The following is a 24,091-nucleotide window of genomic DNA, read 5'->3' as shown; positions in this document are numbered from 1 at the left end:
TGCAACTGCTATCGCTCCATAGCTGAGCGCACTAAGATTTGTGCCACCGTTGCATTGTGCCATCGTTTCAACAGGTGACAGTGACAAGTATTTCCACTTGTGCATATGATTGAGCTCCTGGCAACAATGGAAGCAGAGAAACAGGGGCTTGGAATGAGAAGTCCATTGACACTTGAAAGGGGCCATGGCAACCAATTTTCAGTCATAATCTGTGTTATGTGGGTTAATCCTTGTGCGTTCAGAAACAAGTTGGTGAAATTTTAGCATTCTTGGTCGAGCGCTCAATGTGTAATCGAATATTTTTATAAACAAGCGAGCGGCCTGAGAGTCAGGCGACACTGACACACTCGTGAGCTGTGATGTAACAAGCTGCTTGCTGCGCGAGCGTCTCCGTTCCGTCGAACGATTTTGTTCCGTGGCCAGCTGCACGTGCAATTGAGCTATTCCAGCTTTCTTTAGCTTGACAATCAAATTGACCAATTTGCAGAGGCTGAAACTTTGGTAGAAGGCGATGGCTCTGCTCTATGCAGCACATGACGCCACATGTGCCGTGGCAAAATGGAGATTGCTGGCAGAGGGCGGGGTTTATAGCTGGCGACTTCTAGGGCTTATTTTGCAACGAAATTTCCTTTACAGTCCATTTTTAATATATGTACAGGCACAATAGACCCTCTACTTCTACTTTTCGGTGAAAACCACAAATTGTTTGGTGACCGTGTCATGGCCCTTTAAAGGGTACATGCAGTAACGGACTCACTCTTTAATGGTCTGGTCAAGGTTGTCGATGTTCTCCATGCTCCCTTCAATGGTCCGCTTGGTCAGCCGCACGCTCATGGACTCGATGCACACATTGTCTGAAATGTCACATCAGTTGGCTCTCAAATTGACAATGTCTGGTCAAACAATACATTGAACAGGTATACACTCAAACCTAGATATAACGAATACGGATATAACGAATTATCGGTTATAACGAACTAAATGAAGAATAGTGTTGTCATATATACAGTAATAAAATAAACGGTTATAACGAATTTTTGGATATAACGAAGTTATTATTGTGACAGGTGTGACTTTGCTATAATGAGGTTTGAGTGTAGTAAGTACGTATAACCCGCCCCTGGATATCATCTGCTCTCCCAACTGCAACCCAGAGAAATAGTTTTTTCTAAATATTCCCATGTATTACCTGCACACTTTAAACGTTGTAATGAACTTGAAAACTTCATAATATTGAGCACAGTAACTATGCTAGAAAATTGCAAAAGCTTCATTTTCACTCAATTTTAGTCACCAATATCGCTACATACTGTATACACTCGACTAAGGGCCGCACTCGTGTAAGGGCCGCTCCCCCCAACTTGGCAGTCCAAATTAAAAAAAAAAAAAAAAGAGAGAAAAATTCTCGCCAGGAAACGGCAGCGCCGTCGCGTCTCTTGTACGGCGCATTTCACAGTAGCCACTAGATGGCAATAGCTGTCCTGCAGCTTTGTCACGCGGCGCTATCTGGTGGATCTTGCCGCTTTTCTCGCCAGCGCCATTGATCCTTTGTGCCGCCGTTAATTTTGACAACTGCCTTTAGCACAACCGCTTGCGATTGTGCTATAGGCGGATATATGGCACGATTAAATAGGTTTTTCCATATAGAATCGAAAATTGAACAAAAATTTCACACTCCCATGGAAGGGCTGCACCCCATCAAAATCGCGGAAGAAAAGTGCGGCCCTTACACAAGTGTATACGGTACTGTCCTCACCTCCTGTCAGTGACAGCTACTGCTGTCACTGCGACTTTGCATGCACTGTTGCCAAGCATTGCTGTGAAAGCATAGTCTGTGTATATAGTGCACTCCCCGACTTCGGCTCCCAAGTTTCTGCACTTTTTTGCGTGGGTTACACGCGACAAAATACGGTAGTGGAGTTGAAACTGCCCCATCAGTGGAAATGAATCGTATTACGTGCAGTTGTTCGAGGGCGCACCGCAATTGAACAAAGGTGGGCGACGCACCAATGTTGTGGGCCTCGTCAAAGATGACTACGGCGTTGCGGCTCATCTCCTTGGAGACCACCTCGGCAATCTTGGGGTCCAGCAGGTAGTGGTAGCTGTACACTACCACCTTGGCATGCAGCACCTAGAAGGAAGGTTGGTCTATTTGTGTCACGATCGCTGTCTACATTATTTAGAGCAGAATAGTATACTACGCAGGTGAATGTCACTACGGTGTATTGGCATTTGTCGCAGTGCAAAAATGTGCTGGGTCCAAACACACTAGTACTATAGGCATCCACATACAACTTCATTTTCTCGTGTATAACATGCACAAATTTTTTTTTATATTTGAGCTAAAAAGTCAAGACAAAAATAAAAGCAAATTCCAGTCTGCAATGGTCGCTTCATGGCAGTGCTTTACAGCTACGCAAGGAAGCTAGCTATGCGGCAATACGAGGGTATCATTTTTAGAAGATTTTCCGCGAATCGTTGTTCAGGATGTGGGTTATACGTGAGAAAGTACGTACTATACAGTGAAAATGGGTGTACTTAATAAAGAATTAGCTTTATAAAAAAAAAAGAAAATAACGAGTACATTTTGTTACTCCTACATTCAGAACAAAATAAATGCTAGAATGATTTTTTTATGACACTACCACATGAGGACATTGCAGAATACATAATGCAAAAGAAAGCATGGGGAAGAGCGTGCTTGCACTAGCTAAGACTCCAAGAGTCACATTTGTGCAAACATACACATAAATAACTGAAAATGTAAGTAGCATGATATCCACTACTTTATCTCCACTTGTAAGGCACCACACACGCAATATGAAAGATTTTCGTTGAACATCCACTGGTGGCAAGTTACTTCTCATTAACTTTAATTTCATTTTGCCATATCAATTGTACATTTGAATAAACAATCACAGGTAATTCCTCTTGTCTTTGCATTCATTTCGTAAGCAGCTGGCTTCGTGTGCTTTTGCATAAACAGAAAGCGTAGCATAAGAGCTTATAAATCACCTCTTATCAGGCATTTTTTTTTTCTGTACTCATATGTCCCTGGAAAGATTACTAAATGCTTAAAACATTTTAAAACCTTGTTGAATATTAAACATTTTGGAAAGGTTACAGTAGAATCAGCCTTATTCAACAGTCAGATATTGCTCCACTGCCACTGTCACATGACAATAGAAAACTAGAAAAAGAAATGACACGTTGCAATACATAACACCTTAAACTTCAAGTTACCAAGGACTGAATTCATCACCATCAACCTATTTAGCATGTCTAGTGCAAGATGGAGGGGTGATTAGTGGTAATTAGTAGGGGTGCGTGAATATTTTAAAATTTTAAATAACAAACCGAATAGCATTCTATTTGATTTGGTACTCTAATCGAATACTGCATATTTGAAATACCAAATATTTTTTTAATAATAAAAACTGATGAAAAATCCTAGAAGAAACGAAACATTGTAACAGAGCGGGGTTAGGTGCCTTGTTTTAATCATGATTCCCAAGATGCATGCAGCTTAAGGTTTTACGGGACTATCGACGCTATGTTTATCACAGTATGGAGGCATTTTTGCTTAAAACCCCAGTGTCGCCGAAGCAAGAGAGTAATCAATCCACTATCTTCATCATGACATTCATGCTCATGTTGACTCAAGAACACTGTTTAATATTTATTTATATATCGGTTTTATTTAACAGCTGCTGACAAAGTGCCACCTTGAATACTGTAGTCACTGCTGAATGTCAACCTGCAGTTACAAAATATTTTTAAGGCTCTTAGTTGCTTCTATATACAAGCTTGCCTTAGTTTACATAATTGTGGTATATTTTTTTTGTCGGTTAAAAGTAATTGTAATGTTCCTTTGTTACAGCTAATGAATATTTGTTTCGAATAAAATGTTGTGGAATTCCTGAGCTGTTTCGAAAATGGTTACATCACCATTCTAGGGTTGCTCTGAAAATGGCTGCCTTCCTTTTCGAAAACTATTCGAACACTATTCAATTCGTATCTGATTCGGTTCAAAAATTCACTATTCGCAGACCCCTAGTAATTAGGTCTCGTGATTATATGCTCAAGAGAGAAATGCACCTCATCATGTTCACAGAACTCAGTGATCATACTTGAAGCAAAAAGTAGTGACCTGCAGAACTTTCACCTGGACACACATTTCTAGTGTCAATGTTAGGACACATGAGGGGGTCTTTGCCCGGGTTGCACTTAGGAACAACGTTTTGCAGCAATCGAGCAAAAGCTACAGAGGTATTATGTGTGGTAGAACTTTCCGGAAGCCAGCTCGATATAGTCACCTTTTTTACAACAGCAAGGCAACACAAAGTAAACTGTTCAGTGTTAAGCTGGAGTCATTTTTTTTTTCCCCTTTCCCATACACGATACTGTCAAGCTGTCGCACATGGATGCTACGATACATCAGTATATGTTAACAAAAAAATAGCACCGTCAACAGTGCTGGGCTAGTTGTCCAGTAACACACGCACGGAGGCTTTACTCCCGTATCTTTCCCTGTGCTGCCACAGAATACAGTAGAACCCCGCTGATACCTTTTTGAAGGGACCGTAGAAAATAAACGTAAGAGACGGGAAACGCAAGAGCCGAAAAACAGGAAAAATGACAAAATATTTAGTGGTACAGAATTTTATTTCAATGCTTACGAGCAGCACGAAAATTGGCACGCTCAGCCACGATCTAGTCGACGGATAGAAATGCGGAGCTGGGGACGGCCTCATCCACAGAAATGTAATCAACGTATGTGATTTTTTTAACACCAACAGCTGCAGGCATGAAAGAACTAAGCACACGCAATCACGGCCAGCGCAGCGAGTCCGACCGCGAACCGCGCGCACGACCATGCGAGCTCCAACCAAGCTCGAACTTCTCCCGTCCTCCGACAAATAACGATGATGATGAGTCTACGCCAACGCGATGGCAGAAGTGAATGCCAATCTCAAAGGCCTTGCTTTCGCAAGCAATTACGTCATAGACGCCATGTTTGTGAAATACAAATCTCAAAGGCCATGCTTTTGTCAATAGTAAATGCCAATCTCGAAGGCCTTGCTTTTGCGAGCAATTACGTCATAGACGCCATCTTTTCAGTACGAATCTCGAAGGCAATGCATTTGTTTGCATCAATCGAAAGATCCTGTTGCTTGCACCTCTCATGCGGATAATGTTACGGTCAAACCAGGCCAAGCTGCGTGAAAATGCACCAATGACCGCTCTCTTCGGTAGTCACTCGGTCGGCTCCGAGCGCACTTCGCGACGTATCATACGGGAACGGTCCGACAGTTACGACGTAACAGCGGGGTTCCCAATACATTGTATCCTATGGGAGCTATGCCGGGACCGGCGGAAAACGACGTAACAGCCGGGAAAACGCAGCAGTGAGGAACGTAACAGCGGGGTTCTACTGTAGTGTCCTTGAGTACAGTGAGCTCGTCAGCTTGCACCTTGGGGCATTAACTGAGTGATTGATTATTGACTAATAAATATGGTTGAACATCTCAATGCAACATGGGGCACACAACAAGAACTGGCAAACAAAATGAGCTCACCGCTTGCCGTGCCACAAAGTAGGGACACAGTTGGCGTTCCCGGCCATACTCCTTGAGGTCGTCCTGCACGAATGAGCAAGGAGAATCAAGTTTGTCACAAACAGAGCAAAAGTCTAGCACATACAAAGCTACACCAAGTGATAAAAAAAACTGTCGAACAGAGAAAGTTGGTGGAAAAGTATTCTTTGGAAAAGTAAAAGGGCACCATTTTCTTCAAACCCCAGCACAATCATAACTCAGCGCAACGCCTCCCCTGTCAATGTGACCAAACCGTTATACACAATGGATTTGAAACTGAAGATTTGGATATAGCATCTACTGACTCGAGCCACGTTTCTGGATGGGTACTGCCTGCGCCATATTCAGGCACACCAGTTCAGGGTGGGGGTTATTTTTTATCTGCTGCATCTTCTGCGGTTACAATCTCCATAAGAGAAAGCTTAAAAGTTTCAGTAACATGCTCAGTACACTATAACCTCATTATAGCAAAGTCACATCTTACACGAAAATAACTTCGTTATATCCAAAAATTTGTTATAAAAGTGCATTCGTAACACTGTATCTATGACAAAACTATTTTTAATTCTGTTCGTTATAACCGATAATTCGTTACACCCGTGTTCGCTATATTGAGGTTTGAGCTAAACAGCTAACAACAAATCCACGGAGCCTTTGTCTTTTTGCAAACAGCACAGGGCACGGAACTATGAGCATTCAAGCAATGCGCAAACTCACCACACTGTAGATACCAGTGGGCAGGGGAATGTCTCGGCCCTGGCTGTCAAAGTTCTGCGCAGTAAAGACAATGCAATCAGCAGTACAATGGGTGAGTATGGCACACATACATCATTCATACAAACGCAAAAGCTGAAGGCAAAGGAAAGACCAAAAAGAATCAGCACCTCGTGCCGACTAACAACTGATTGTTTCTCTATTGACTGGAGAGAAAACAAGCGCTGTTTCATCTTGTGATATCGGAGGAATTAATGAAGGTACTTCATACAAAAAAAAAACAAGAAAAAAATCTAGGAGATATTATTCAATGGCATTGATTGAAGAGAATGTTGCCATTACAACAGTGTATGTCCAACACCAAACAAAAGTTAGCCAACGTTAATCAGTGCTGGTAGAGTACGAGTATATACAGTAGTCAAAACCGGTCAGAAATTATCAAGGTGAACAACGTTATTACTTGTTACTGCAAATAGGTGGAAGAGGCCCCAAATACACTGCCTCCAAGAACGTGTGTCCGCAACCTTAAAAAGGCTTGTTTTGATCCATAAAAACGTGAGCAGTTAGCGGTTGCAAGGTCCTCTTATTATTGCATTTCCTTTGTTTTCGTCTCTTGCGCTTCAGTAACAATGACAAAATCAAGCTGCATTGAGCTAGCAGAATGACCATAGAACCATCATTTCCATTGGGCTATAGTATTATGTCCACAGTAGAATGAAGGCTTCTAGCAAACTTTAATAACACCCTGTATAACACTACCTCATGGCTTCTTATGCTTGAAAACTTCCCAATTTCATTCATTTAGTTCTCAGACACCTCGAACAGCACTTCGTTTCTCCTGACATCTATTCCACAAAACTCTAGGCACCCATTCTGACCACAGGTTATCTCGTACTATCCTATGCACTACACTCAAACCTCATTATAACAAAGTTGCATTTGCCACGAAAATAACTTCGTTATATCCGAAAATTCGTTATAAACGTTTATTTGCGACACTGTAGCTATTACAAGACTATTCTTCATTTACTTCGTTATAACCGATAATTCGTTATATCCGCGTTCGTTATAACGAGGTTTGAGTGTACATGTCCCACCTGGACCCAATCTCTTCTTAATTCACTCAAATTCAATGGATAATTCGACAATTTTCTCATTTCGGCTTGTATATGAAACGAAGCAACAGCCTCGAAAAAGACGCAGCAAAGGTACAGCTACTGATAACGTGGCTGTGCTGTGACAGCAACAAGGAAAGCGCACAAGCTTTAGCTTTAGAGGGCACTGGAAACAAAACAAAAGATGAAAATGTATCCATGCAACAGTTGAGTGAAAACTATCCCCACGGTAAGCCCAATACCCTTCTTTAAACTAGGCCTGCGTGAATATTCGAGTGCTTTCAATATTGGTAGGAATAATACAGTATATTCGAATCCGCTTCAACACCAGTTTAAGATTTTCGAAATTTCGAAGTATCGGAACGAATAAACAGATGCAATTCAGCGCATGTAACCCTCCTGAAATGGAGGTTTCACTGCAACGCGTGGCCGTTATGCCGTGAAACACCTCCTCAGTGAAAATGCACTCTGCCACGAAGCCACGCTGCACCCCAATTGAATTTAAAGTTCAAAAGCGCGTTATATGGGCTAAGTATGAAAAATTTTATAATGTAACATATTTTATGAATTATAACACACCCTGCTACTATTCAAATTCATTTGAGAATTATTCGGCACCAATTACCTTCCATTCTGTATCAAAGAAGTGATATTCGAAATAGCCTACTTTATTGTAATAAGAATAAATGTGAAGGTAGTTAATTCAGAAATTGAAATGGAAGGCAGCTCTGGGCAGTGTTCACCCATAGTGTCGCAAAGCGAGAGGATAAGCTGAGTCTACAATAGTATTAAGGGGTGAGTATGTATGTAAGCACTACCACAGATGCTCAATAAAAAAAAGGGTGCAGCCTGTTGCATGCCCCGAAAGCAGCAGGAGCAACTTGTTGCCACTGTGCCGCCACGAGACGGGTCGCGCCAAGGTTGTTTAAGGAAAACGCGACTGTCCTTGTGTCGAGGGTTTTCTTGAGGAGCCTCGAATTCTTGGAATATATTATTGGCGATCAGATCATCCACATTCCTCTGTAAGCATCACTTTCTTCAACAACAAAGATTTTCTTATTTCATCATTTGGACTTTTAACACAATTCAGTGCCATGCACAAATTTGTGCTCGCCGACGTTGACATCTTTCCTTGTCGTTCAAAGATGCCACGAAACGCAGCGGCTCCTCGGCATGCTCATATAGGGCGGTACACAGCGTCTCGCGCACGCCACAACCTTCACCCTTTGTCTCTTTTTTTTTCGCTCTAGAAGCGTGTAGATGGACATCTACTAACGCCAACGCGGACGAAACTGACAACATAGCATTCCCACTTGCGCCCATGTGTTTCAGCGCAACGCAACAGGCTGCACCCTTTCTTTTTTATCGAGCAGCCGTAGTGCAACGAATCCACTTATCCTGCCGAACAATGAGCTCACCTCAAAGAAGGAACAGCACTGGGTGTCGGGGTCGGTCGCTTGCGCCCGCCGATACGAGGCCGTTAAACTGAAGCACCGGCCGTCCACTACTCGGCCGTCACGCTCCAGGCTCACCTGCAAACGTGCCAGCTCTGCTCTGGTAACACAGTAAACCGTTTGTTTAAGAACTTCAATACTAAATCGCGGTGTTTAACACGTCCAAACCTAGGCGGAGAAGATTTTAGTGGACAGCAGCGATGTGACGAACAAAGCAGCTACGAGAAACTACCAAAAGAAATAAGACGAACTCAGGAGGAAAGCATCTTATGATAACTCAAGGGGAAGCGCTCTAGTGTTTGAAGAGAGGTCCGGTTGCCTTAGAACACGTAGTAGTTACAGAGACTCAGTAAAGAGGATTCAGGCATGTTTGCTGTGGGAAAATATGTCTACCCGATGGAATCCAAGAGACTATATGGGCTTTTTTAATGAGTAAACAAAACACAGTACAGAAACTAATTACTAAAGCAACATGCTGCTTCATTAACCAAGGCCATGTCTCCCGAAGATGCATCGGAACAAAGCTGGGAAAAACTAGGAAACAACACCCCGCTGTGCAGCCACATACTGTAGCATGAGTAACACAGAAAAGTAAAAAGCAACTTATTTCCTTATTTCCTGTATATTGTTTTCATTACAGAGCAAGCGATAAGAGCACGAATAACACCAAACATTGTCGAGATTTGGATACTTGCGCCGTGGATCACGCAGGTCAAGCCTGAAAAGTGAAACATAAGTTGATTTTGTCAACAAGAATTCTCGTCCTCCCCATTGAGGTGACGTAACATAAAAGTGCGGTACTAATTTGATGCAATCTCAGAAACCTGAAAAAACAACAGTATACACAAAATGATGATGAAATTGAAGAAGGAACAAGCATTATACAGGAAACACTATATTACTTCAAACCTGGCAGAATATGTAAAGCTTAGTGGTAATTAGCAGGCATTTTAACGAGACACATTTGTATTGCATGCATGCCTTTTGGTACCTTTAAAAAACATACAAAATGAAATGTGGGTAAAGCTGATTAAATGTCTTCCATGTGTGGTAGCTTGCTGTGAACACTTTGCTATTTTTAAAAACCTCCTGCTCTAGTTCGGTAATATCAACAGTTTACGACTTGCAACAGAAAAACACATTAAAACAAGCGCAAAGACAACTGATAGAAAAAGGACTACTTTACATTTGCTGGCATGTCGCAGTGGTAATGCAGTCCAACACTGATATATCAAATCTGAAGGGGATCGTAAAAAAGATCTATATGCAGGTAATTCAGTGTAAACAATTTTATATATTGAAAATATATTTAAAGGCCTTTTATTTAACAATTGTTCGACATACATAATAATTCATTATATGTGGGTTCAATATGATATGCAGTTTGGACTGTACTATACGCATTTAACAGAGAAAGTTCCATAGGAAACAAACAGCACCACATAGGTCGTTTCTTTTCTCGCTTTCGCATCTTTCCAAACACAGAAACCACGGACTAACTAGCCTAGCGACAAGTGTCAACAGGTGGGGCCTGAGTTTTCCAACTCGTGAGCTTGCTACCACACTCAAACATCATTATGACAAAGTCCCATCTGCCAGGAAAATAACTTGATTATATCCGAAAATTCGTTATAAATGTTTACTTGTAACACTGTATCTATGAAAAGGCTATTTTTTGTTTACTTCGTTATAACTGATTATTCGTCATATCCGTGTTCGTTATATTGAGGTTTGAGTGTACACCTCGAACACTGCGCGGTGCTTCTGTGTGCGGGTTGTGAGTGGACTGCTCCTTACTTTCCCGGCCAATCTGTCCCCTCACCTGTGGGTGTATGCAGAGGTTCTTGCGAGATGTGAGGCACAGCCCCAGGAGGTCCATATCTTCCCCGGTATCCTGCTTGTAGTGCTCGAGCAGACGACGAAGCTCCTCCACCACCTGCAGAAGGCACAACGTGGCAAAGGCAGAAGAAAGAGAGTCGTCCTCCGCACGGCAAGAAACGAGTATTTCCGAATGGCGCTCAATCACTTACATACAGCCTAACCCAATACGGCAAAGCCTTCCGACACTTGCGCGTAGGTTGCCAGGTTAATACTTCTGTTACAATTGCACATGAGAGGCCTGAATGTGGATCACAGCGTCTAGTTGCAACCCCCTGGCAGAATGTCTTCACGGATAAACTATAACTACAGTCAGGCACAACTTTAGAAGTCAGCAGCACTTCCTGCTCAAAGGCAGATATACAAATAAATCAGATATACATCGACAATGCCAGTACATGTAGAATTGTCAATATGCTAGTGTACAGGTAGTATACAAGCTGCATACTAGATGATAATATACGGCTTATTTTTTGTTTTTATTTAGGCTCGCTGGATGGTCACACGGTTGAAGTTTACCGTTTTCCGTTTCACAACGCCATTTCGTAGCAGGTTCGGAGCAGTTACTAACAAATATTACACTTTGGAGCAGTACTTCGATCACTGTAGTTGCCGACCATAGTATGCTTTCATGCCTCATTCCTCCAGAGGAGATGCCTACAAACTAAGTTTTTAATGTGTATCCACTTACTTAACAGAATGTTTCTGTTAAAGAATTTATTTATGCCCGTGTCATGGTCTTACGAGCTTCTATTTGCCAGCCTGTAACAGCACGAAAAGGGTGCACAGTATGGACCAACAAATTATAAATACACAAACAGACACCTATATATACTAAGTTATTTTTACCTCCTGGTCTACTCTTTTCACTCATCTTTTTATAGCATTGTTATCAATTGATTTTGTTTTAAAATGTTGGCCACAGCTACAGAGATTGCCTTTACCATTGCCTCATCAAACTACTATATTGCTAGCTTCTGAATATGGGTCCAAAAAGCGCAAATATTTTTTTAGAAATGGACTGAGAAAAATAGCTGGTGAGATTGCAGTAGTAGGTACACTGTAGTCTAACTCGAAAACAATTTGTACAGATGTATCAACCAATCACGTTCACTCCATTTTATGACATGACTCTGAAAATGAATTTCATTCAATACAGTTATTTTCTTTTGAGCGGGTTGAAAAAGTAGTATTAGCCTATATATCACACTTTTAAATGCGCTTGCACTTTACTAGGACAACAAAATTGGCTCTGTTCCTTTTATGGGCAGCATTGGAGACAGCCTACTTTGACAGCTAACATGATGGCTTCAAGAAAAAGTAATGAAAGGCTGGAAAGATGTTTCTGTGACTTGACGCCAACTCCCATCCACAGGACAAAAGTTAAGCATGGGTTATTGTCCCACATTAACTTTTTCTTGAGCAAATCTGTGCCAAACACGACTGAGCTCTCATTAGGCGCATAAGCAGGCAAGACTAAGCTTCCTCATGCACAGGTGTAACACCCATACAGTTTCCAAGCATACTGCTTAGCTACCATTTTGTTTTAGGCAATGAAATATCCTGGCATCATTCAATGTTTTTATTCTGTCTTTCTTGTCGGTAGTGTTAGAACTAGAACATGGCTTAAAGGGGTCATGAAGCACCCCTTGGGCTGATTGAAAAAACACATCCTGCGGAAAGCTGACACGGCTATGAACAGCTCTGCCAAATATTACAGTCGTCCGCGCCGCGTAATGGCCACAAGCGGAGCGCGAAGTTGCCGTTTCCCCAGGCACCCTCTTTTCAAACAGAGGCCGGTTCTCACTCTCGTCGGTGGGCGGGGCGTCTGTCCGCTGTACGTCGCAAAGACATAGCATGCTTATTGGCCGATAGCCGACGTAAATCGAGAGCGGCGTTCGGATCAGATGCGCTTCTTGCGCGGAATGCCGCCACTTGCCGGCGCCGCACTCGCGCAAGCGAATCACAGCGGGAGAGCGATCGCGTTTCATGACGCGCGCTGGCGTAACTTCTTTCCCCCATGCCATCCCTCCCTGTCTAGCTTCCAGTGCGCTCGTCGGCACGAGAAAAGAGAGAAAGCGCTGGGAGCGTGCGCCAAACCCCCGTAACTCCGCTGATTCTTGACGGATTCGAGAAATTTTTGCGGCAATCGATTCGGGAGGCAGTACACTCCGATACTGAGGCCATTAGATCATTACTTGGAAAAGTGGTTCATGACCCCTTTAATATAGCTGTAGTCGGCTTAGCTGTCTACCTAGCTGCCCAGACAAAGCGCTGGAATATGGCCATGCAGGGCGCGTAATCATAGTAACGAGTCGAAAGAAGCGAAAATCGTACCTTCTCAATTTCAGGCAGGGTCCGTGAGCAGTACAGCAGCTTTGATATCATGGCAGGGTTGGCCTGGAACGCAAGCTTAAAATTAAAAAATGTACTGAAGCACTTACAGAACAGTAATTAATGAGAGTTTGTGATTGTTAAAGTTAATTTCACACTACCACCAAAGTTTGCTTCTCACATACCTAATTTAGTGTGCCGTAACATCCAGTTAAAGTACCCGCGCCTATGCCGTCACGACCACAAGTCTTTTTCTTGAAGCGTTGACCCCAGCAACATTCCCGGTGAAGGATTTCTAATCACTTGTGCCCATAGTGGCATCACCCCAATGAATACAGCAGAACCTCATTCACACAAGCTCCCGTTTGTTACTTTTCCTGGCTGCAGTTCTGCCAGGTTTCAATAGAATCTTGTACATTACAGTCCCATTTGTTATGTCCATAAACAGCACCCCACAGAAACTTAACACTAATTAACTACCCTGTACATACAATATAAATATACACAACCAATGTACAAAATATGCTACATCAATGCCAACACAGTCAATCACAATAACCATGTGGTTGCCGCAACGAAACCTTGCCTCTCTCACACAAATGCTATCTGGTGCTAGGTCATCAGCATAGGCTATTGATTGTACTGCTACACTGGTAACCGTGATGGCCTTGTCAATCCACATCAAATCACAGGCTTATATTTTCTATTGCAGAGAGAGGAGAGAGGAAGTCACATAAAAGCTGCTGCATTGAGCAGCTCAATGAGCTGGCCACCTGGACGTCAGTGGACAGCATACATCGCTCAGTTATAGTGATTTTAGCAAGCAAAGCTACTGCAGATACAAACCACACATCAAAGAAAATATATAAGGAAGATTTTTCACATAAAAAAACAATGGCACATAAAAAAACAAGACAAACCAACTTAGGAGAAAGCAAACATGATTTGTAATGGCTGAATACACAACAAAAAGAGAACAAAAATATTTCAAAGCCAGCCTTCAAGATTGTTAACAGCAGTATGTAGGACCCCAGTGATACTGACATCCAAGGAACAGATATTGTAAAGCATTTAGTATTTATTTATTTGCTTATTTTGTTGTTCATTAGGCTATTTACAAATACAGTAACATGCACAGCCCTTGCAAACAGCTGTTACAGGAGTGAAAGAAATATAGATGTGCAAATGTCTAACAGACAGCGTTCACGAAAGAAATCATTACAGATATTTCTTTACAAAGAAATCAGACAGGTGAAGGAACAAAATGAACAGCACGAAATCACTTGCAAGCTAATTGTCAGCAAAATAAAAGCACCGAGTTGCATAAAGGCAAACAATTCTATTAGCACTTATAAATCAGGGTGTCGATGTATTTTACGAATGTAATCGGCTGACGAGCCTGAGACCACGTCCTGAGACAGAGAATTCCGTTCCCTAATACTAGCTATTGAAAGAAGACATACTTGCAACAGTCAGTACAGACATCAGGAGTACAAAAAAACATCGAATGACGGTGCCTAGATGTTTCAACATGGAGAATTTAAGTACAGGTGGCATATTTTATGAGCATGATGGTTCATAATAAGAGACAGATACACTCAAACCTCATTATAACAAAGTCACATCTGCCACGAAAATAACTTCGTTATATCCGAAAATTCGTTATAAACGATTATTTGTTACACTGTATCTGTGACAAGACTATTATTCATTTACTTCGTTATAACCGATAATTCGTTATATCCGTGTTCGTTATATCGAGGTTTGAGTGTATTTAAGCCTTTCATATTTATCCTAGCCTGTAGCGTGGGAAGGTCTGCGAGTACACACACAAAATCGAGATGGGCAATTCCAACCTCCAGTACTTACTAGAATATAAATCCGGCCGCTATAACATCTAGCAATGTGGCGTTGAATTTTTTTTTCTATTTTTGATGGGGATAGTAAGTAGACTATAACACAAATTTGTGTGTGTTGTGCGACTAACCAAACTACACTGTTGACATTGTGATACAGATGCCGTACACTGCTGACACAAAACAAACTCAAGGTTCGTGCTATTCAGAGATCAGCTTGCCCGCTGAGCACTAAAGACCGCCTCACAAGGACACACAGCAGAGAACACTGACCTTCTGGTAGGCGAGGATGAGGGAGAGCAGGGTGACCGTCTTTCCCGTGCCCGACGGCATCTCCAGCACCCCGTGACCCTGTAAAACGACAGGGATTTACTTCAAGCGGGCCATCACACGCATATGTGCATTCCACCATTACTTAGCAGGAAAGAGCGAAACGTTGACCTTCATCATGGCTACAGCGCATCTGACACCGATGCAAGAGAAAGAAGGGGACGTAATTTCATCTTACTGAAGATGTTCAATAAAGCATGCCATGCAGTAGCTTCCTTGGCATCCCACGTACCGTAAGTAGTGAAACTCGTTAGTAAAACACGAGCATAAAAGTAAATTATTTGGAACACTGCGGCCCTTGCCGGAATCATTTCCAATGCTTAGGCAAGTTGGGAACTAAAGGATCAAGTCAAAAATTTTGTGACAGCACTTGCTAAGGCTATAGGATCACTGCAATACTTTTCGAATGTGGTAAGTACACCTGCGCAGTTGCTGAAGAATACCCTGACCAGTCTTGGAGCTATGCAGATGGAAGCCCACAATTTCATTAAAATCACAAAGCTAACCTTGGTGCTTCAACCACGACATTGAGGGACTCGGCGTCTCAAAGCCAACGTGATATCGCTAAGCGTGGGCTGGCCCTTACCTTGGCATCGAGGCACTGCTTGAGCTGTAGCATGTAGGCATACTGCTCGGGGTAGATGTAGTCGTACGGGAAGAACACCGACAGGCCGTCAACGTCGATCCTGAAAGGAAGAAGGCCACTCATCTAAACACAGACACCACAAATGCTGCTTTCGAAAGATGCGGTTTCAAACCTTCACAATCTAAATCTACAGAGGACATCTCGAATAAGCATGCCTGGAAAGTGGTCACAAGAGCATAGCAATGCGTGGGCATAAATTCAAACCTCATTACGACAACACCGGCAATGATGAAGTAATTGCGATACTTCTTGAAGTTTGCATAGAGACAGTGTATCAAAACGCCATTCCAACAAGAGTTGCTGTGTCATTGAATATAATGAACTAAATCGTCTCAGACACAAAAGATCCCCATGCTGTTTAGCCTCTAACATAACATCTTTTTATTATTATTTTTATTTTTATATTACTGGCGCAGACCTGCCACAGAGGTCTAGTGGTTATGGTACTCGACTGCTGACTGAAATGTTGTGGGATCGAACCCCGGCCATCGCATCCGAATTTTCAATAGAGGCGAAAGTGCTAGAGGCCCGTGTCCTTAGATTTAGGTGCCCGTTAAAGAACCCCAGGTGGTCCAAATTTCCGGAGCCCTCCACTCCGGCGTCTCTTGTAACCATGTTGTAGTTTTGGGATGAAAAATCCTAACAATGATAATTCTTTTGTTGGCGCGGATGCTGGTTGACACAGTGTGACCAAAGAAATGCTTGCCTTGATGTAAGTGGAAAGTGCAGACAGCAACCACGATAGCTCAAATGTTTACTAGGTAAATGTCTCAATGGCTGCACAGCCTCTAGACGTGGTGGAATTGATTTATTGCTTCTTCGGACCATGCACTTATAGACTGGAGACAACGACCGTCATTTACAGTGGTTTATTTGCCCTAAAGCATCCTTAATTTTGCAACGTCTCAACTGTGTCAAACATTCAATAGTTGAATCCCTTTTGCCAAGCAATACCAGCAGCACGGAAGAACTCTACTTATAACGAAATTATGGTTACAACGAAACGTGGCACGCCCTTCAGCTTTGTTATAACGAGTTTTAACTACATTTTTTTCAAAAACCTATATTGATGTCACAAATTATATTTTTCTGTTTTCGCCAAGAAATACTAACGGACTCTGAGTTTACGGCTTTCAGAATCAAAGCTTCGTTAATGGAATTGTTGAATGTCTGTACTGCTGCTCCTTTTTTTTTTCGTTTCTTACACAACCATTTACACTTAACTGCAGAAAGATCATGTGGCATAGATGTTTTTCTAAATGATCTGTATGTGATCCTCAATTCGTTGCAGCGGTGCGCCTTACCAGATACAGGCCCTGTCCAGGGGTATCTAGCAACAAAATAATAATAATAATTTGATTGTGTTCATTTATTCACTTTTTTAGCGGCGCAACGAAGTGGACACGGCCACGAAGAGACGGTCGCAAGCGATCAAAAACGACCTTTTCGCACTCAACGTGTAATGACTAGCGCCGAACAACAGAATTTCGAAGCGTATCACACATTTTTGTGGCGAATAACGCTCTCAAACGGGCACATCTCATCGAATCGGGTCGAGGCGACTGCGTATCGCATCGAGTTGAAGTCGAACTTTCATTTCGTCCGTTGTCGAAATTAAGCGCATAGAATATGCGACGGCCAGAAGGATTTTCAAAAAGGTACCACAACCGTATCAGAGCACAGCGCAGCTATCATGCCGCACATCGAATGTACCGCGGCTGGAGAGCTAAGGAAGATCGCACAAGATATGTATTCGCCTTACTTCATTCTGAAGCTTTTGCAACCGCCGGCCAAGAACTACGGTCATTCAGCAGGCCACCTAGAGTGGTGTCAACCGGTGAAAGCCATTATGATAATTATCAAAAAGAGAGTTGCGGCTAATACGCTGCATTAGCGTCCACAACACGCCATACGCTTGGGTAGCAGTGTGTAGTGCGTGCGTGTGTGCACACAAACAATGCACGCAGCACGCTCATGTTTGTGATCGCGTTTGTGTCGCTAACGGGGTCAAGCCAAGCCAAATAACAAATGAGACAACAAACGTTCACTACCAAATATGTTTTATTTATTGTCACAGTCTTGCCCTTGTCTAATTCGTTCTAGATTATAGCACTTATAATTGACGATGTGCATAGAATGACGACAACTTGTACCGCTTTACGCACTATCACCATCAATGTAGTTAACGTTTCAATCCAAGCCAAGTTGATCTTTTTAAAATTGTGTTTGGTTTTTGTTTCGACTTGCGGGGGCCCCTTTCACCGCTTTCACTACACCCACGCAAATTTACACGACTTTACGCCTTTTACTCGTGACTGTGGCCAGCGCGTTGCTTGTGCTAGAAGCTCCTTTTGTTCTGCGGCGATGAACGGTGTTTGTGCAACTGTGAAACCCGTAATCGTGTCGTGAAAGAGCTCGTGTGTGTGACCGGGTGCTGGGCTTGCCGCGTTTGTCAGCTCACCGCGCCCACTGATATCGGCCCGATACCGACGCAATATGGGACTGCACACCATTCTTAAGAAGTTGAGACGCAAGGAGAAGGAGGTCCGAGTCCTCATCCTGTATCCTTATACCTCGCAAGACGTTAGTCGAGATGCATGTGCAGCTAGTGGTCTAACCTAACTGAAACCACTGCGTGAAAAAGCCTGCGTCGGCTATGCACCTGTCACGCCTGCTTACGAGACCGAAGTCTCAGCAATTGTAACCGCACACGTATGTTCGGCGTTCCCGTGTTCCTGACGACCATGCGGGTCTGTTGGAAAGCCCCATGTTAAGAGATTTCCACCTAGGACGAGCACTTGCTGTGCTTGGTATATTTAGGTTGTCGTCGTGAGTCTGAGTGCTGTAGCTGTTATTAACACGCGCGTCATGTTATTTTTCAGCGTCTTTATGCCGTAGCTCGAGTCATATCGTGTGCAGGTGTTTATCCAGACTTGAACAGGTTACGCGAAAGACAAGAACACAAGAAGAAACAGGAAGACTAGACGAACGATATCTTAGCTAACCCAAATTTCACTTGTGGGTTTACCGAGAATTTCGATTTGGAGGTGTGTGTGCGTGTGTGGTGCGTGGGGGGGGGGGGGGGGGTGATGAGTGCCTGTCTGTAAGAGGGGAGAGAATGTGTATTGATGTGGAATAACTTTTGAGGGGGTTATAAATCCCTGATCTCATTCGTGTGCGCTGAAAAACTAACGTACCGAAACATTGTTGAGGAGGATATTCTTACAAGAACATTTTTGCTAAAGTAAAAAAAAAGTTTCAGAAGCAACCGCAAGTGGCTGCTGGAAGATCACGCCTGTACAAGTGCATTATCCTACTCATATTGGGAAGTACGCCTGCGCCCATTATTGGCTGCAATATGTTTTGCAGATTGTATTTATGTTGCTCAAAGTGGGGCCAACAGAGCAAGCATTAGTGATGTGAACACTCTTTCAGGTACTAGTATTCTCTAAACCCAACTTAACGTTTGTTAGTGTCACAGTCCAGGCTTGGAGCCCCTTCAACCATGACCACCTTGTTGCCACTTGTATTGAGTGCCACTGTACATGACAGTTGGAAAATGGTGCTGATAGTCAAGATTGTTAATGAACTAGTCTGTAGGGTGTCTTGGTAAACATTTATAACACTGACAGGACAAAAGACGGGACAAACGTGTCACCTTTTCATCTTGTTCTTTGTCCATTCATGATGCTGTTTAAACACTCACAGTGGCAGTGAAGAAGAGTGCATGGCAGCCTGCATGTTTCATTTGGAAGTGGACTGCAACCTCGGTTCACACAGGCAAGTATGAATGGAGGTTGCACTCAACCTCTCTTGTCAAGTTCATTGAAGCCATAGCGCTGATAAGACAGGGACCACAGAAAGAGGATGGGACGTGCGCTTATCAGTGCTACAGCTTCAATGAACGTAACAAACCAACTAGCCCAAAAGTCTGTCCTCTCTTTCACATTTCAATCTCTGCCACTGGACTGAGCCGTGAGGGCAGAATTCCAAAATGCTCATGCATTAAGCTTTAGTGCATGTCACAAAACAAACAATCACAGGTGGTAAGTAGGAATAACCTTGAGCCCTCCAGTATGGGTGCCTCATAACTACACCATGCTTTCGTGGCATAAAACCTTAGAATTATTTTTACTTTTGAGAAGCTCTCGTGTTGCACATTCCATGACATGTTTGCCTAAATTTTGTTGTTCGAAAAATGTTTCTGGGCTTCTTGAAATATCGCAACTTGTGTAACATATTTTTGTTCACTTGATCACGAAACCAACACTTTGACCGAGGTTTGCTTCGCACTCGAGGTCGTGTACTTCTCTCCTTGTTTTACTATTTGTTTCGGAACGCCTGAGAGACAAACCGGGGCAGCTCTCGAATTGCTCGATATTTGTTCTTGGTATTTCTGCTAGAGAGATGAAGCTTTTCGCCTTAGCCAGACCATCCCAGAGGGCTGGACAATGCGGGCAAGACGACGCTGCTCAAGAGACTCAACGGGGAGGACACGTCCGAAGTGTCGCCCACGCTTGGCTTCAACATCAAAACCCTGGAGCACCGAGGGTAAGCAGTCTCGTTTTACTCGCTGTGTGCAGCGTGGTTTATTAAGGGAACATGGAAATTGATGGCAAGCCAGTTTTGTGGAAGCCTGTAAGATGGTAAAGTGTTCGTGAAACGGAAAACATATCTTGAACAAGCGATATTTTTATCATGACATCAAACATGTCTTGATACAAGACATCAAACATGTCTTCATCCCATATGCTTGTAGCGTGAAGCTGCAAAATAAGCCCATTTGGTTTTTTTTCAGAAAGAAAGCTTCTTATTAGACTGTAGCGAATCAAGAACAAAAAAGAAGAAACATCAATAATAGAAACAGCGTCAGGTACACTTAAGCATGAGGATGTGATTTTCACAGCCCACACAACCAAAAATTTCAATTTCGTCAGCTGCATCCCCAGTGCATCTTTTACGTATGCAGTTAAAAATAAAGTTTCGACCAATACACGTCATGACAACAGTTTCCTCAACAGAGACTGATCATTTTCTCGTTTCCAGACTGAAGATTTGTGTGTTCAGCCACTGTTCATCACAGCTTACGCTAGCAACTTTTTCTGGCGAAGAAGGGACATCAAGTCACATTGTCGTGCGCGTCGTCTACAGGTTTCGCCTCAACATGTGGGACGTGGGTGGCCAGAAGTCCCTGCGGGGCTACTGGCGCAACTACTTTGAGAGCACCGATGCCATCATCTGGGTGGTGGACAGCGCCGACCGGCGCCGCATGGAGGACTGTCACCGGGAGCTGAGGTCACTCATCTGCGAGGAGGTGAGCTTCAGTAATGTTCTAATTGCTGCGTGACAGGCCTCACAGTTCACTTATGTAATTGAGAGTCAGACGGAAGACCGCCTGGTCCGTATGAAATGGGACAAAATGAAAGACTTACATCGACCAAATAGAATTTTTAAAGGGACACTAAAGAGAAACAGTGAATTGGTTTAGACTGATAAAGTGTGCTCGGAGAACTCTTGTGTAGTTTATTTCACTACCATAGGTTTATTATTAGAGGAGAAAACCAAGTTCAAAGTTTCATTTTTAAATTTCGCGCCAAACTTTGTAATTCGTGAGGTAAAAGATTTCAAAGAGCATTTACTGTATTTTGGCGCCACTGGCTCGACGAAATTTCCACAAACTCGTTATGTCAAATCTCTGGCCGCCTCAGAGGACAATGTACTTCGATTTAACCTATTAAGAACTACGTAGACCCAAGCAGGTGCCGTCAAAATTATGTGATGTCACGGCAAATGGTGCGGGAATTCCAAGGTGGCGTATTTTCTTTTTGCGTGTTTTCTCGCTTATTAAGCGTCTTCTCGCAGCAAGCGTGGTGTTTTTGGTATCGTGGAGGGCTACTTTACTAATGCGACAAAAATCGTTTTGCTCTTTAGTGTCCCTTTAAACAAGATTCCAGCATTTCATATGGAAGCCTCGTTAGCAGTGTACTTGTTTGTAAAGATTTGCCTTTTAATCATTAAACGTTAGTTCAAGATTAGCTCCCCAGGAAATCTGTCCTTCACAAAATGCCTTTGACGCGCAAGTCCATCCTGGGGATAATGCAGTTCTGTAGCTAACACAGGTTTGCCGTTTTAAGATGCAGCGAGTTACGTAAGAAACATTATGCAGCAACGAAGATATTTCTTAGCCTGCTAAATGTCGATTGTCAGAAACCTTGTATGCAAACTTGCACAGAAATTGTGGCATTGTGTGTGAGCTTCATACGTCCACACGGCATTGAAACGCCACTGTACTGATGCACAACTAGCCTCAGTCACTGTCCGAATGGAAAGAGCGAGAAAGAGAAAGAAATATATAGAGAGAGACAGAATGAAATAGAAATAGACAGAGAAAAGGAAAGAAAGATGACGAAAGAAGAAGAAAAACAAAGAAGGCCACCCGTCTCTGCACTTCCTTCAGGCTTGGCACCACTAGTGCAATGTTGCCTTAATTTTTTTCTGTTACCTGAGAAAGAGAGTAGAAAGGGCATCAGTGGTCATGACTGTCGCAAGACACAGAATTGATGATTTCATGGTGATATCTGTGTACAAGGTAAAATCAGTATGACACAGAGCCAAGAGGATATCGTTCTGTTTCGACTGTGCAGAAGCTGCTCGGAAGCAGTCTATTGGTACTGGCCAACAAACAAGACCTGCCGGGGGCCCTGCCCCCTGACCAGATTGCAGAGGTACGCCATCTTCATTTGGATACATTGCTCTAAAAAAGGATTTGGGTAAATGCCAGGACATGTCATATAAAAAGAAATCGCACATAAAAAGAAATTCGGAGTGAAATTAGAACGTCGTGCCAGTTTGCTTTTGTTTGGGCACTGCCATTCAGCTTCTTTTCACAAAACTTCAGGCACTCGAACTGTCGGCCATCAACAACCTCCACTGGAAGATGGTCGGCTGCAGCGCATTCACGGGCATGGAAGGACTGCTGGACGGCATGGACTGGATGCTCGACGACCTCTCCAGGCGCCTGTATTTCATGGACTGAGGCACAGACTCATCAACTTCAACTTACTACTTGTCGGTTCCTCATTGGTCGGCAGACCACAGCAAAGAGTGGTTGTACATATTACGTCTCTCACGCCTAGCGAGTGGTTTGCCGTCAACTTGGGTTTGTGAAATCAGCTAATAGCTGATTGTCAGTGTTGTCTTCCGACGGATTGAAAATGCTGACTGGTATTTCGCGGATGAGAAAGGCCCAAGAGGCTGCAAAGGTACCGTTGTTTACATTTATAACTGTCACCTCAGTCGCCAAGCACTGCACCTAAGGTGCTGCTTCGTGAGGGAGACTTCATGTGCCAGTTCCAAGGGGCAAACAGTCTCTTGCATCTTCGGGAATGTGCGGCGCGAAGGCTACATTCAGAGAAGTGTTTGCTGTGTGTTGTGGACTGTATACTTTGTGTTTGGTGTTCATTAAATGTTAAAGGTAATAAAACTATCATGTCCTTTTGTACCGTGCACACCTTTGTTATCAACTGATTGCATGTGCATCTCCTGAAGCCTTTTTCTCAAGATACAATGGCCGCTCCTGGCGAAAGAGCAAATATAGAGTTCTTTCTGAATATTCCACAGAACATTACTACATACAAAAGCGACAAGGTGCAAAAAGCAACAAACATTTTAGAATAGCACCAAATTAGGTTAATGGGCCGTGACGTAGTAAGGTTGCATCCCCAATCTAAGGGGGAGGGGGGTACCTCTTTCAATAATAAAAAAAAGAAGTTTGACAAAACTTGCAGTTTCAACTGAAACTTGCAGAAATCGTTGCACACTATACGTGTGCACCAATTTCAAATATGCAATTATTTTTGTAGTACACCGTGCGCTTTAAAAACCGAACATTTCATGTGCCCTTTGGAAGCAAGATCCCAAGCTGGGAGATTACGAAGTAAATTGGCATATCGCAGTAATATAGAATGAACTATATGCAATAAAAGAACAAATGTTTTATGTTGAACATTCACGAGAAAGTCTATGTCAAGCTGGGATTTCGCTCACACATGTTAACCATAATGTAGCTTTTGTTCGAATAGTTTTATTCTCATTTTCTTGCATAGAGTTTTCATTCCAAATTTATATGTTGTTTTTTTACTTTAACTTTCCCAGTTAGGGAAAACCT

The 24,091-nt window shown here is 42.9% G+C and overlaps 2 protein-coding genes across 3 annotated transcripts in view; one reads left to right on the top strand and one right to left on the bottom strand.

Moving 5' to 3' along the window:
* Nucleotides 1-17,900, bottom strand: part of LOC119377521 (general transcription and DNA repair factor IIH helicase subunit XPD) — a 46,221-nt gene extending 28,321 nt beyond the window's left edge. For both annotated transcript variants that reach the window (XM_037646956.2, XM_049411598.1), the window contains exons 1-10: nucleotides 17,687-17,900; nucleotides 15,865-15,964; nucleotides 15,222-15,299; nucleotides 13,096-13,158; nucleotides 10,703-10,816; nucleotides 8,845-8,958; nucleotides 6,315-6,368; nucleotides 5,580-5,642; nucleotides 2,008-2,131; nucleotides 758-854 (exon numbers count right to left, since the gene is read on the bottom strand). In XM_037646956.2, coding sequence (XP_037502884.1) covers nucleotides 758-854; nucleotides 2,008-2,131; nucleotides 5,580-5,642; nucleotides 6,315-6,368; nucleotides 8,845-8,958; nucleotides 10,703-10,816; nucleotides 13,096-13,158; nucleotides 15,222-15,299; nucleotides 15,865-15,964; nucleotides 17,687-17,691 — 812 coding nt within the window. In that variant the 5' untranslated portion in view covers nucleotides 17,692-17,900. The remainder of the gene's footprint in view (nucleotides 1-757; nucleotides 855-2,007; nucleotides 2,132-5,579; nucleotides 5,643-6,314; nucleotides 6,369-8,844; nucleotides 8,959-10,702; nucleotides 10,817-13,095; nucleotides 13,159-15,221; nucleotides 15,300-15,864; nucleotides 15,965-17,686) is intronic.
* A 261-nt stretch (nucleotides 17,901-18,161) lies between these two features.
* Nucleotides 18,162-23,432, top strand: LOC119377516 (ADP-ribosylation factor-like protein 2). Its single transcript, XM_037646948.2, has 5 exons — nucleotides 18,162-18,485; nucleotides 20,365-20,475; nucleotides 21,076-21,238; nucleotides 22,569-22,649; nucleotides 22,823-23,432. The coding sequence occupies exons 1-5, from the start codon at nucleotides 18,421-18,423 to the stop codon at nucleotides 22,958-22,960; spliced, it is 558 nt and encodes a 185-aa protein (XP_037502876.1). The 5' UTR covers nucleotides 18,162-18,420; the 3' UTR covers nucleotides 22,961-23,432.
* Nucleotides 23,433-24,091: the final 659 nt, after the last annotated feature.

The sequence above is a fragment of the Rhipicephalus sanguineus genome, unplaced genomic scaffold (assembly GCF_013339695.2).
Source record: "Rhipicephalus sanguineus isolate Rsan-2018 unplaced genomic scaffold, BIME_Rsan_1.4 Seq484, whole genome shotgun sequence".
Classification (NCBI taxonomy): domain Eukaryota; kingdom Metazoa; phylum Arthropoda; class Arachnida; order Ixodida; family Ixodidae; genus Rhipicephalus; species Rhipicephalus sanguineus.
Note: the sequence above shows the minus strand (reverse complement) of the source record. Positions and strands in the feature narration are given on the sequence as shown.

Excerpts from the sequence above, each read along its gene's own strand:
- LOC119377516 (XM_037646948.2), top strand. The coding sequence starts at position 18,421 with ATGGGACTGCACACCATTCTTAAGAAGTTGAGACGCAAGGAGAAGGAG. Across the intron at positions 20,476-21,075 it reads AAAACCCTGGAGCACCGAGG|GTTTCGCCTCAACATGTGGG; the intron begins GTAAGCAGTCTC and ends CGTCGTCTACAG. Across the intron at positions 22,650-22,822 it reads CCCCTGACCAGATTGCAGAG|GCACTCGAACTGTCGGCCAT; the intron begins GTACGCCATCTT and ends ACAAAACTTCAG.